Source organism: Giraffa tippelskirchi, chromosome 3 (assembly GCF_054371585.1).
Source record: "Giraffa tippelskirchi isolate mGirTip1 chromosome 3, T2T-mGirTip1v1.2.pri, whole genome shotgun sequence".
NCBI lineage: Eukaryota > Metazoa > Chordata > Mammalia > Artiodactyla > Giraffidae > Giraffa > Giraffa tippelskirchi.
The window spans coordinates 35,165,141-35,177,211 of record NC_137277.1 but is presented as its reverse complement, the minus strand read 5'-3'; the positions used below and the strand labels follow the sequence as shown (position 1 = coordinate 35,177,211).

The 12,071-nt window shown below is 52.0% G+C and overlaps 1 protein-coding gene across 1 annotated transcript; it reads right to left on the bottom strand.

The window, feature by feature from the left end:
- Positions 1-2,429: 2,429 nt before the first annotated feature.
- On the bottom strand, positions 2,430-3,065 carry RNF222 (ring finger protein 222). Its single transcript, XM_081578401.1, has one exon. It carries the CDS (start codon positions 3,063-3,065, stop codon positions 2,430-2,432), a length of 636 nt encoding a protein of 211 aa, XP_081434527.1.
- Between the last annotated feature and the right edge of the window lie 9,006 nt (positions 3,066-12,071).

Below are 12,071 nucleotides of genomic sequence, written 5' to 3'. Positions count from 1 at the left end.
TCTGCAATTCGTCTTAAATCTTTGAGAAAATATAGACCTTTATTTAAAAAAAACAGCTCTTGACATTCTTTGAAAATGAAAGAAGTTCCATCTATAAGTCACCGTTGAACAGTATGAAAACGCTAGAGGTATTTTGAAATTAACTTTCGGCAAATACGATAGAGTCTGCAAAGACTTAAAATCATGTCCCCAGAAATTCATGACACTGTTTAAAGCAGCCTGGCTGTGATTAAAACGGATTCACTGAGTCTTTGTAAATTCAACACTTTATTGCCTATAATAAATATTTTCCCCGTGAATTCACCTGTACTTCCCCCAATAGCACCTGTGTTCTCTTGGCTTGAAAATATCAGAAGGAAGCCCAGAGGTGTTTTAGATCAACACTCCCTGTGCCCTGACACCCCCTGCAGTGTGGACCCCGTCCCCTAACAGTCCCCAAATGACCACATTACGGACAGGCTTTTAGGAACTAGGTGAACGGCAGGGTGGGCTTCCCAGGTGACTCAGTGGTAAAGAGTCTTCCTGCCAATACTGTAGATTCAGGTTCGATTCCTGGATCAGGAAGACTCCCTGGAGAAGCAAATGGCAACCCACTCCAATATTCTTGCCTGGAGAATCCCATGGACAGAGGAGCCTGGTGGGCTACAGTCCATGGGGGTCGCAAAAAAGTTGGACATGACTGAGCCAGCAAACAACAGCAAGAGGCAGGGCTCTATGTCTTTCCCCACGTGTAGCAAGCTCTGCTGAGAGAGGCATGTGTTGTGGAGGGCATGGCTGCTGGTACACCTGGGCTGCGAAAAACCACCCATTCGAGAAAGCTTGAGGTTTTTGCTGTTTTTAACCCTAAAATTTGGAGAAAGCAATGGCACCCCACTCCAGTACTCTTGCCTGGAAAATCCCATGGACGGAGGAGCCTGGTAGGCTACAGTCCATGGGGTCGCTAAGAGTTGGATACGACTGAGCGACTTCACTTTCACTTTTCCCTTTCATGCACTGGAGAAGGAAATGGCAACCCACTCCAGTATTCTTGCCTGGAGAATCCCAGGGACAGTGGAGCCTGGTGGGCTGCCGTCTATGGGGTCGCACAGAGTCGGACACGACTGAAACAACTTAGTAGCAGCAGCAGCAACCCTAAAATTAAGATGATGGCCCATTGACTTGTGGGCCTTAATAAACAGGAAATAGCTGTTCCCAAATGGCTCACTCCCCAGATAAGGCCCAACCTGAGCCTTTTCTAGTGTCCTCCTCAAGGACCCCCAGCTCAGATGGCATCCCCAGGTGACGTGATCTTGGCCAGCGGCTGATAGCAGCTGGGTTCCGTGTTCGCTGAGATAGAAGCGTCCCTGCCAAGCACAGCTGTTTTCCTTCCCACCCTTCCTCACCCAGCCCAGCTTGGGAATCCACCCCAGGAACTGGCCTGGCTGGTGTGGCCTCTAATGAGTGGTTGGTCACAGGCTGGGCGGGAGGCGGGAGCCCCCAGGGGCTCATGTGCCCACATAGTTCTCAGCTGACTCAGGTCCCAGCCACCAGGCAGCTCCTGCACTGCCCACCTGGCAGGCCATCCTTGAAAACCCCAGGACTCAAAATCTGGGCCATTGTTGGGCTGGGGGGGCTTGGGGAGCCCTCTAGCTCTGTTCGTGGGCCATTCCGCTGGCCTCCACCTCTGTCAGCAAACCCCTGATTCTCGACGTGGCCTCAGCTCCCCTTTTCTGTCCCTTCTCCCAGGAATTCTGGGCTGCAGCCCCTGAGCTCAGCCTCTCCCTTAGGGAAGACCTTCCAGACTGGTGGTTCCATGGGTAGGAAGGCACGCACCTAACTGCGGGGGTCAGGGACAGGGTCGGGGGATGGTGCTGAGACTCTGGGGAACACATGTGCCTTGGTCCCTGTGCCACCCCATCCCTTCTGTTTGTTCCTGGGAGCACGCCAGGGACCCTGGCCCGGAGTTCTGACCTGGAGGGGTCTCACCCGTGAGCCTCCTCCAGCAGGAGGTGCCCCCACTTGGAGTCCCACCTGGCCTTGGGTAGGTCACCTGGCAGATGGGGACACCCACAGGTGGGGCAGCTACCCATCCCACCCCCAACCTCGCTGGGTTCTAGCCTAGAGGAGGGATGCGTATCTGCTGAGGTGTATCCCCGGTGTGGTTTCTGAGGAGGGGTGTCCATCACACTTCCTCCCTGGCCTGGAACCTGGAGTTCCGCTGCCACATCCAAGCTCTTGCCTCAGAGGTCCTGCCTCTTGGTCCTTTCTGATCCCTGCTGGGAGCAAAAAGCCGGGTGATGCCAGTCAGCATCCTAACACCCTATCTCTGCCCTGGTCTGCCCCTGAGGCTTGGCTGGCCCAGGGCCGCACTGGGGCCCCTCCCAGGCCACGGCCAGGCTGGCTGTGCGAGCGGGCAGCTTCCAGCGGGGCTGTCCGACTGGTGCCCCCTCTCACGCCTGCTTCCTCACCAGCAGCACCCAGGGGAGGATGGCGGCCACCACGGCCACCACGGCGATGAGGGTGATGAGCAGCAGGGCCCGGGAACGGCAGCAGAAGGACCGGGTGGAGCTGGGCGCGGGGGAGGCCCCTGAGAGCTCTGCCAGGCTGCGCCGTGGCAGGACGCTGTCCTGCTCCCCAAGGGGCATCCCATGCCGGCTGATGATGAAGATCTGTGGCTCCCGGGGCAGGCCGGGCGGCGGGTCCAAGGGCAACTGGCCTCCCTGGCCTGGGGACGATCTCCAGACCGGCTGGGAGAGGGCCAGGGGGTTGGCGTGGCCCAGGGCGTCCGGCAGTGGTGTGGGGGGCAGGCCCACAGGCACGGCCAGGATCTGGGAGCTCTTGTCCAGCTTGGCGGGCCAGCGGGAGCTCTTCCTGCTGAGGAAGGTGACGTAGCGGCAGACGGGGCAGACGATGATCCTCTGGACCTGGCCATCCACTCGTGTGGACAGGAGGTACTTGACGAGGCAGTCATGGCAGAACACGTGGCCACAGCTCAGTGTCCGGCTGGCGCCCTGCAGCTCTCGGAACTTCTCGTAGCACACGGGGCACTCGCTGCCCGAGCTGTCCTTGCTCTCGCCCTCAGACATGGCTGAGCAGGAGGGCAGGGCCCTGGCTGTGGGTGGGAAGGGTTGAGCATCAGTGCCTTTTCCGCCTTAGTTCTCCTGCTTGCCTCCCTGCTGCCCCTCTGCCTCCACTGCTGCCTCTCCTGCCGCTCCTCCTCAGGGGCCACCCCGAATCACACCAGGACCCTGGGGAGGACATGAGAGGGCACTTCTGGAAGGGGAGTTTGGGGATTGACAAACGGAGATCCCAGTCACCCCCCACTGGAAGGAGGTGTGCGGAGGCCAAGGTGTAGCCCCCTGATCCCTCACCACCGCATGTGCGTCACCTGTGGTCACCCCTCCTCTCTCCCTGGTCCCAAGCCCCTAGTGGAGGCAGGAGGACCCATTCCCCAGGGGAGGCAGGTAGCTAAGCCAAGGTTCCCCCCACTCCGCCTGGTCCAGGCTCCAGTGGGGGCTGTGTGTTGTGCCCATTGTGGCTGTTCTCCAGAAAAGCCTCTGCTGCCACTCCATCTCCCCGCTCAGGTTGGCTGACCCATACAACTGTCCTCAGCCCCTGGCTCCCATCCCTCTATGCTAAGCGTGGCTGGAAAGCAATGAGGGATTTGAGAATAAAACTCAAAACTTACACATCCAAATGCCGGCTGGCCAGCTGCGTAGTCACGTCAGGGAGCTGTGGGCTCCTTCCTCCGCCCACCACTGCTCAGTCATCCTTCAGATTCTTCTCGGCAGCTTGCCCAAGGTTGCAAGAGAACCTTCCAATCAACCTCTGTGAAGGCAGGTTTTCATCCTTTGAGGATACATCTGGTATTTGGAAATGGCCAAAGGTCACCCGGTGCCCAGTCTGGTAAGAGCAAATGAATGCCCAAGTGGCATGAGATTATTTTAAATCAAAGAGAATCACCATGAAGTGACAGGTGGGTTTCAGATGTTATCTGAGAGCTAAAGAGAGGCTCCAAGGATGCTCTTAGCAGTGGCAGTGTTTTTGGATTACGTGCAGTTCCCCAAGGTGATGATCTGATGGGAAGCCCCTGTTTGGGTGTGTGACGCAGTGCCCGTGTTCTCATACTTCCACGCGTTCCCAGAATCGCAGCTGTGTCATCTAAATTCATTTCCAACAGCCTGTTTATTTATTTATCTATTTATTGGCCTCACCAGGCAGCATGTGGGATCTTACTTCCCTGGCCAGGGGTGGAACCCATGTCCTTGCACTTGGAGTATGGAATCTTAACCACTGGATTGCCAGTGAAGTCCTAGAACAGCCTCCTTAGAAGGACCATGATCAAATGGTCACGTGATCACATGGTCCTCCTGAAGGGTTACTGATGTGATATATTTTTCCATCAGAACACCCCTGGACACACTTGAGAGCTAGAATGGTGTGTGGCAGCCCCCAAACCCAAGAGATGACATTGTTGTTATTGTTTAGTCCTTCAGTCGTGTCTGACTGTTTTGTGACCCCACAGACTGTAGCTTGCCAGGCTCCTCTGTCCATGGGATCTCCCAGGCAAGAATACTGGAGTGGGTTGCCATTTCCTTGTCCAGGGGATCTTCCCGACCCAGGGATTGAACCCACGTCTCCTGCATAGCAGGCGGATTCTTTACTGCTATGCCACTGAGAGATGACATAGTGGGAACAAAACTAGTTAATGGAAAAGGACAGATGAGAATTGGTTCAATCACAGATCTTTTGGACACTCTCTTCCCTCTTAGCTTGGTTCCAAGCCCATTTTGCCAAGTTGAAAATATCCCATAACCAACAAAGAGCAAAAATATGTAGAGGTGGGGGTAGGGGACTGGGGACCCTGGTGGCAGCACCAAATTCTTTGCAGGTGTTTTCAAACCTTGATCTCCTAGGTGATCAGTGTGGCCTCCAGGCCAGGGGAGGGGGTTCAAGTACTCAGACCCTGAAGCTGGCTTCAAATCCTTGATATGCCCACTACTGTCTGTATAACCTATCTGAGCCTCAGTTTCCCATCTCTAAGGTGAGGTTGATAATAATAGTACTGGCTTCTTCTCAGAGTTGTCCAGAGTGTTAAGTGAGGTGCCATTTGTTGTTCAGTCGCTAAGAAGTGTCCAACTCTTTGAGACCCCATGGACTGCAAGACACCAGGCTTCCTGTCCTTCACTATCTCATGGCAAACTCATGCTCGTTGAATCAGTGACGCCATCCAACCATCTCATTCTCTGTTGCTCCCTTCTCCTGCCCTGAATCTTTCCTAGCATCAGGGTCTCTTCCAGTGAGTCAGCTCTTCACATCAGGTGGCCAAGCTCTTCACATCAGGTGGCCAAATATTAGAGCTTCGGCTTCAGCATCAGTTCTTCCAGTGAATACTCAGGGTTGATTTCCTTTAGGATTGACTGGTTTGATCTCGTTGCAGTCCAAGGGACTCTCAAGAGTCTTCTCCGACACCACAGTTCTAAAGCATCATTTCTTTGGTGCTAGATGTTGTCAATCAGGCCCAATCCTTTCTCCTCCTAGCACTTGCCTTCCCTCTCCTCCCCAGATGTTTCTTATCATGTAGATGACTGAAAAAACTCATGCCCCTGACAAAGGGCAGCTCTCCTGGAGTTAGAATACCAACCAGAAAAGATGACAATGGAGTAGGTAAGTGATGGGCAATAGGTTATTAAGTTGGTGGTTCCAGTGTCTCAGACATTTTTGTTTCATAACATACTTGCAGCTATCTAAACAGAGGTTTTTCTCGGGATGACCTTGATTTTCTTAAGCTGACCAACTGCTAACATGTCCCCCTGTGTTTCATAACTTCCCGGAGGTGTATGGTGGCAATTCCATCCATCCACCCATCCATCCATCCGTTCATTCATGTATCCATTTATTCAACAATTATTTATTGAGTGTTGCTGCAGGCTAGGTATTGAGCCAGATGTTGGAAATAAGTCATGATTAAGAAAACCCTTCAAGGGTGTTCCCTGGTGGTTAGGATTGAATTCCGGGCTCTCACTGCCATGGGTTTGATTGCTGATCAGGGAACTGAGATCATGCAAGCATGGCATGGGGGGAAAATGTCTTTCATGAAACTTTTAGAATCTAGTGGACATTTATAAATTTCTTGAAGAGAGATTTTTTTTTTTTAAAGGAGGAATGATGATCAATACCCTAAGTTGTTTGGATAACTGAGAAGTGAGATATCAAGATAGGCAAGAGAACAGAGCAGATAGATTCGAGAATGCTGGAGGGGAAATGATGTTGGAGGTCATTTAGTAAAATCGAATGTTATAGATGAAAAGACCCGAGTCCAGAGAAGGGAAGTGACTTGTCTGAGGTCACCTTGGGGAGGGGTTGGAGAGGGAGCTGGGAGGGGGGAGATACTCATTGATTTCCTAGATAGTGTAGAAAATATTTGAATCGGTTGATAGATTGGGTGAGTAGGTAGATATTAGCTGTGGCAGGAAGCAGTGTCCTCCTTGGGTTGAGCAGGGGAGCAGAGAGAACTGAGTTTGAGAAAAAATAGGACGCGGGGGATGCAGATGACCTCCCAGGTCCCTGCTGATGGCCTCCTGTGCAGTCCCTTCCCATCCTGTGCTTCGGGAGAGCCTTGTCCTTCACGTCTGGGCAAGGCCACCCATCCTCCATCCCTGCCTTCTCGCCTCCCATGCTCAGTCCCTCCCTTTCTCCTCATACCGTGTCATTCTCCATCCTTGAGTTCTTCTTCCAAACCTGACTCTGTCTCAGGTGCTGGGGAGAGGGCAGCATAAGAAATCTGAGGAACACGCTCTGACTGGGGCACAGACTAGCTAAATGAAAGGGAAGACATTGTATCCAAAGGCATCCCCGTTGGTGCTTCAGGAAATTTTGGGAAGAGGAGGGCTGGAAGGTCTTCCTAGGTGAGGTGGGACCAGTGTTGAGCTAATAATGAATAATTACAACAGCGGCTATTTATTGAACAGTAATTATGTGCTTGGCATTCTGCATCCCTTCCTCATTTCATCGTCAACAGCTCCAGGAGGTAGATATTATCTCTGTTTTACAGACAAGGGAACCAAGGCTTAAGTAATTTTGTTCAGAGCCAGGCTGCTAGGACTTCCCTAGTGGTTTAGTGGCTAGGACTCTGAGCCCCCAGTGCAGCGGGGCCGGGTTCAACCCCTGCTCAGGGAACTAGATCCCTCATGCTGTAACTGAGACCCAACGAAGCCAAATAAATAAGTATTAAAAAAAAAAGAAGAAGAAACAGTATACGGTGGGAATTTAAAAAAAAGGTCTAGGGCAGATCCAGGATTCGAGTCCAGGTCAGCCTGGCTACGCAGGCCATACTGTGAACCACCTCCTCCACCTAGAATGTGCATCCATGGAGGGCGTTCCAGACCTCGACTGAAGGAGTAGGTGAAGAATTGAGAGCAAGATAGCATTACTAGGAGGTCCCAGCCCTCACGCCTCTACAGAAACACCGATTTAACAAACAACCAAGGACGAAAATGCCTCATGAAAACTCCAGAATCCAGCTGTATATGTTAAATATGTATGTCTTGTTGGATGTCGATCATACCTTAATAAAGTTTTTTTTTTTTCAAGAATGATGAGGAAACCTCTATGGGAAAGTGACCCCCCAAACTTCCCTCCTCAAAGTGACTGTAACTGGAGCTGCCTCTCCAGCTATGAGAGAGACAGGGGGAGGGGGAGTGCCAGCCCAAGGGGATGCCGACCTCATGAAGCCCCAGTGCCTGGCTTCACCCACAGCAGCAACCCACCCATCTCGAGGACTGGTGGGAGGTGTCACCAGCTCAGGTGACCCCCACCCCCACACCTTGGGACAGTGAGTCTATGAGGTGGGGTAACACTTGTGAGCACCTAAGTTTCCCTCCTGGGTTCCCAAGGCTTTATAGCTTCAGCTCTGATCACTTCTTCACCCCTGGACAACACACACACACACACACACACACACACACACACACACACACACACACACCCTGGCATCAGTGCAGAACTCCGCCACACACACACACACACACACACACACACACACACACACACCCTGGCATCAGTGCAGAACTCCGCCACACACACACACACACACACACACACACACACACACACACACACACACACACACACACACACACACACACACACACACACACACACACACACACACACACACACACACACACACACACACACACACCCTGGCATCAGTGCAGAACTCCGCCAAGCTCCTTCCCCGCCCCCAGCCCAGCCCCCAGACTCACTTTGGCTGGGACCAGGGCGAGCAGCATCTGCCTCTCCGCCCGGGGCCTCCACGGAGCAGATCTGAGCCACCCAGAAGCGCTGGGCAGGTGGCACGTCCTCCTGCTGCTGTTACTGTGACAGCCACCGCCGCCGAGGCATTTGCTAATGACTGAGCAGGTCTGGAGGCCAGCGCAGGGAAGTGAATGTTGCCCAACCCGTTTGAGGCCAGGAGGCTTTGGCGTTGCCCAGGGGTTTGGCCCCTGTTGGAGTCAGGTGACCTTGATGAAGATGCTCAGAGAGAAGGGTTCCCCCGCCCAAGGAGGAGTCCAGGGATGGGCGCTGGAGACAAGCAGAGGGTCTCAGTATGGGGACAGTGACCCAGGACCCATCCCCGGAGATAAGTCTCCACGTCCCTGCAATGATGAGAAAGTCATACAGTCCTTCAGCCTCCAGGGTTCATTTTGGTGATCCTCCCCCTGCTTCCTGCTCCCCTGCCATGACAGGGCGAAGGGCTCAGATCAGCCTCAGTAACTCTTTGCTACCCAAAGTCATACACAAATATTTGGGTGATGTGCTTATGTACACTTCTTCATCTCACACTCAGAGGGGCTCAGAGCTCCAAAGATCAAACACCACAGGGATAAAGAAGGAGGCAGAATAAAACCAATAACGGAGAACCGTCCCTGATACCATGTGAAACAGAAGTAAGTTTCAGAACAGTCTGTGTGACTCTATTTATGGAAATGATAATATATGATCGTTTTTATAGAGAAAGAATCTGGAAGGAGACACATCCAACTTGTTAGTGGTTCTCACTAGAGAAACTTTCCGACTCATACATGGCTGTGATCCTTGAATGTATATTTCTTTCATGATCAGAAAAAAAATAATCAAGAATAAGGCAGGAGTTGGGACTTCCCCGGTGGTCCAGTGGTTAAGAATCTGCCTTGAAATGCAGACTGGGGCTTCCCTGGCTGTCCAGTGGTTGGGACTCCGGGCTGTCACTGCCAAGGGCCCATTTTCAGCCTTTGGTGGGGGAACTAAGATGTCACAAGCTATGCCGTGAGGCCAAGAAAAAAAGAGGAGATTATATTACCTACTCTATGGGATTGTGATGATGATTAAATAAATGGTTACAAATAATGTGCCTGAACCTACAAAATGGGAGGAAATATTTGCAAATGCTATGACTGATAAGGGATTAATATCCGACATATGTAAACGGCTCATACAACCCAACATCACACACACACACACAAAAAAAACCTGATTAGAAAATGGGCAGAAGAACTGAATATTTTTCCAAAGAAGAAATGCAAGTTGGCTAACAGGCGCACGAAAAGATGTTCAGCATCAATAATCATCAGGGAAATGCAAATCAAGTGTAGGCTCAGCCCATAGCAGGCTGCCCTGCTTGGCTCCAGGCAGCTCAGGGTCTGTCTGCGGGTTTCAGTTCATTCCTGCCTCTGTAAGTTTCCTGGACTCACCCCCTCCCGCCAGGCTGCCCACACCTCTATGGCCAATCCCCTGGCTCGCCTTCCATTCTTACATAGCCTGGGGCTGCTGGTACTCAGGGGAAACCTGGGGCCTTTGAACAGAAAACAGGCCCTGCCAGGGCACCCGGCTTGGAAGGTGGACAGGGGCTGCTTTCGTTCCCAACTGTGGCCCTCAGCCCCTCTGTCCAACCTACACTGCAGCAGCCACAGAGCATCTTCACAGGTGTTCCTCCTCATCCCTTCCCTCCCTCTAAAGACTCACCTCCCCACTGCCCTTGTTACAAGGCCCACCCTCCTGAGTCTGCATATGAGGCCCACACTGCCTTTCCCACATGGTTTCTGGACAGCCCACTTACCCTGGGCCATTTCAAGCCATGCAGCAGGGCCGCAGTCTGGCTTCTAGTTCAGATCCCTTGAGGCCTTGGGCTTCTGGGGCTCTGTGATTTTTTTTTCTGCTTTTTTTTTTCCCTGGCTGCAATGCTTTTCTTCCTCATCACTTCCCCGCTGGCATCTTTATCTTTTAAGACCTTGAAGGAGGGGTTCCTAACTCATCTCTGTTGACTGTAGCACAGGGTCTTGTGTCTGGCAATAGTGTTTAATAAGTCAGTGTTTGTGAAATGAATAAATCCAATCCAATAAATCTCAAGCCTAGCTTATGTGCATGAGGGGTGTGTGTGTGTGTGTGTGTGTGTGTGTGCCAGCACACGAGCATGTGAAGTTTACGCAATGAAGTCATTCTACCTTCTATTCTTTTTTTAAAAAAATAGTTTTATACTTTTATTGACTGCACTGGGTCTTCCTTGCTGCCTGGGCTTTTCTCTGGTCGCACAGAGTGGGGGCTGCTGTAGTTGCTGGGCTCAGGCTTCTTGATGCTGTGGCTTCTCTTGTTGCAGAGCACAGGCTCTAGAGCACAGGTTCAATAGTTGTGGTGCACAGGCTCGGGCTTAGTAACTCCGTGGCATGTGGGATCTTCCTGGACTAGGGATCGAACCAGTATCTCCTGCATTGGCAGGCAGATTCTTTACCACTGAGCCACCAAGGAAGCCCCTACCTTCTATTCCAATGGCTTTTGGAATCCACACCAAAATTCTCCCCATCCCCTCAAGTCATAATAGATTGAGAACTTCCGGTCTGGCTGGAGATGGGAGGGTGAGCCCACCACTGGGTTAGAGCCTTACTTAGCCAATGTACCCCAATGTTGTCTTTGAAAGAGCCTCATCTCTGGCAGATTCTCCAGGAGGTGAGTCTGGGAAGGGGAGGGAAGATGGGCTAGGAAAGAAGGAGGGACAAGTGAAGGAATCTGAGGCTTTTAAAGAAGGAATCCCCCAGAGAAAACTTAATCTAATGGTTTCTCTTGGTAATTTTGCCACATCAAAGTACTGCATGTACAACTGTTGATTTTTCTTAAAAGAAAAACAAAAATAACAACAACAAAAAGTAGGAGCCATATTTTAAACATAAATATTTACTCTTACCTCATTCTGAGCATCCATACTGTGAAATCACAGGTCTGATGTTCTAATCGTATTTTTAATAAACAGCAATATGAATACATACCAAGAAAAAAAAAAAAGATTCACTTGGGTACCACCGGAAGTGGTGGTGTGCACAGACCTCTGAACACGCTGATCTGAGACGTGCACGGACCTTTGCACACCCTGATCTGAAACGTGTGAATGGGGATGACGACCCTGGGAGCTACAGAGGTTCAGGATGGTCTCAGGGCTGAAAGAGTCCACTTCAGGACTCGTGAAAGCTGAGCCCGAGGCTGGTTTCAGTGCTTAAGAGCCCACTGGCCGGGAAGCCACAGAGTGGGATCAACCAAAGGAATCCTGCTCAAAGGAGAGAACTAGCTCGGACTTGAGGATAAAACTGGCAAGGACCGACGGTGAGTCGAGGGTGCTGCGGGCTGCGGGAGGAGGCCGAGGGGAGCAGAGGTGGGGCACCGGGCGAACAGGAAGGCTGAGTCACGTCCCAGTCGCATACGAGCCGGCGTGGATTGCGTCCTGCAGCTAACTCACCTGGGCTGCGTGCGCCCCCGCCCCATTCCCTGCATCGTCGTAAAGCGCCAACCGCAGGGGCAGAGATGCTCTGGGACAGGTGGGGGGAGGGAAGCTAAAGAGCAGGGAAGCTCGGAGATTTGTTCGCCGGGCGGTTCGTGGAAGGGAAACTTCTTTGCACTTCCTGGGAGTGGTGGCAGCTGCAGGAGAAAGGCTGAAATCAGCCCTTTGTTGGAGGATTTTCTCAGCCTTCACTCTTCATCTGGAGCTGAATGCCTCTCTGACAGCTGAGAGTCCTCAGTGCTTGACACAGGTAAGGCCAGGGTCAGGGAGGAAAAAAATCAGAAAT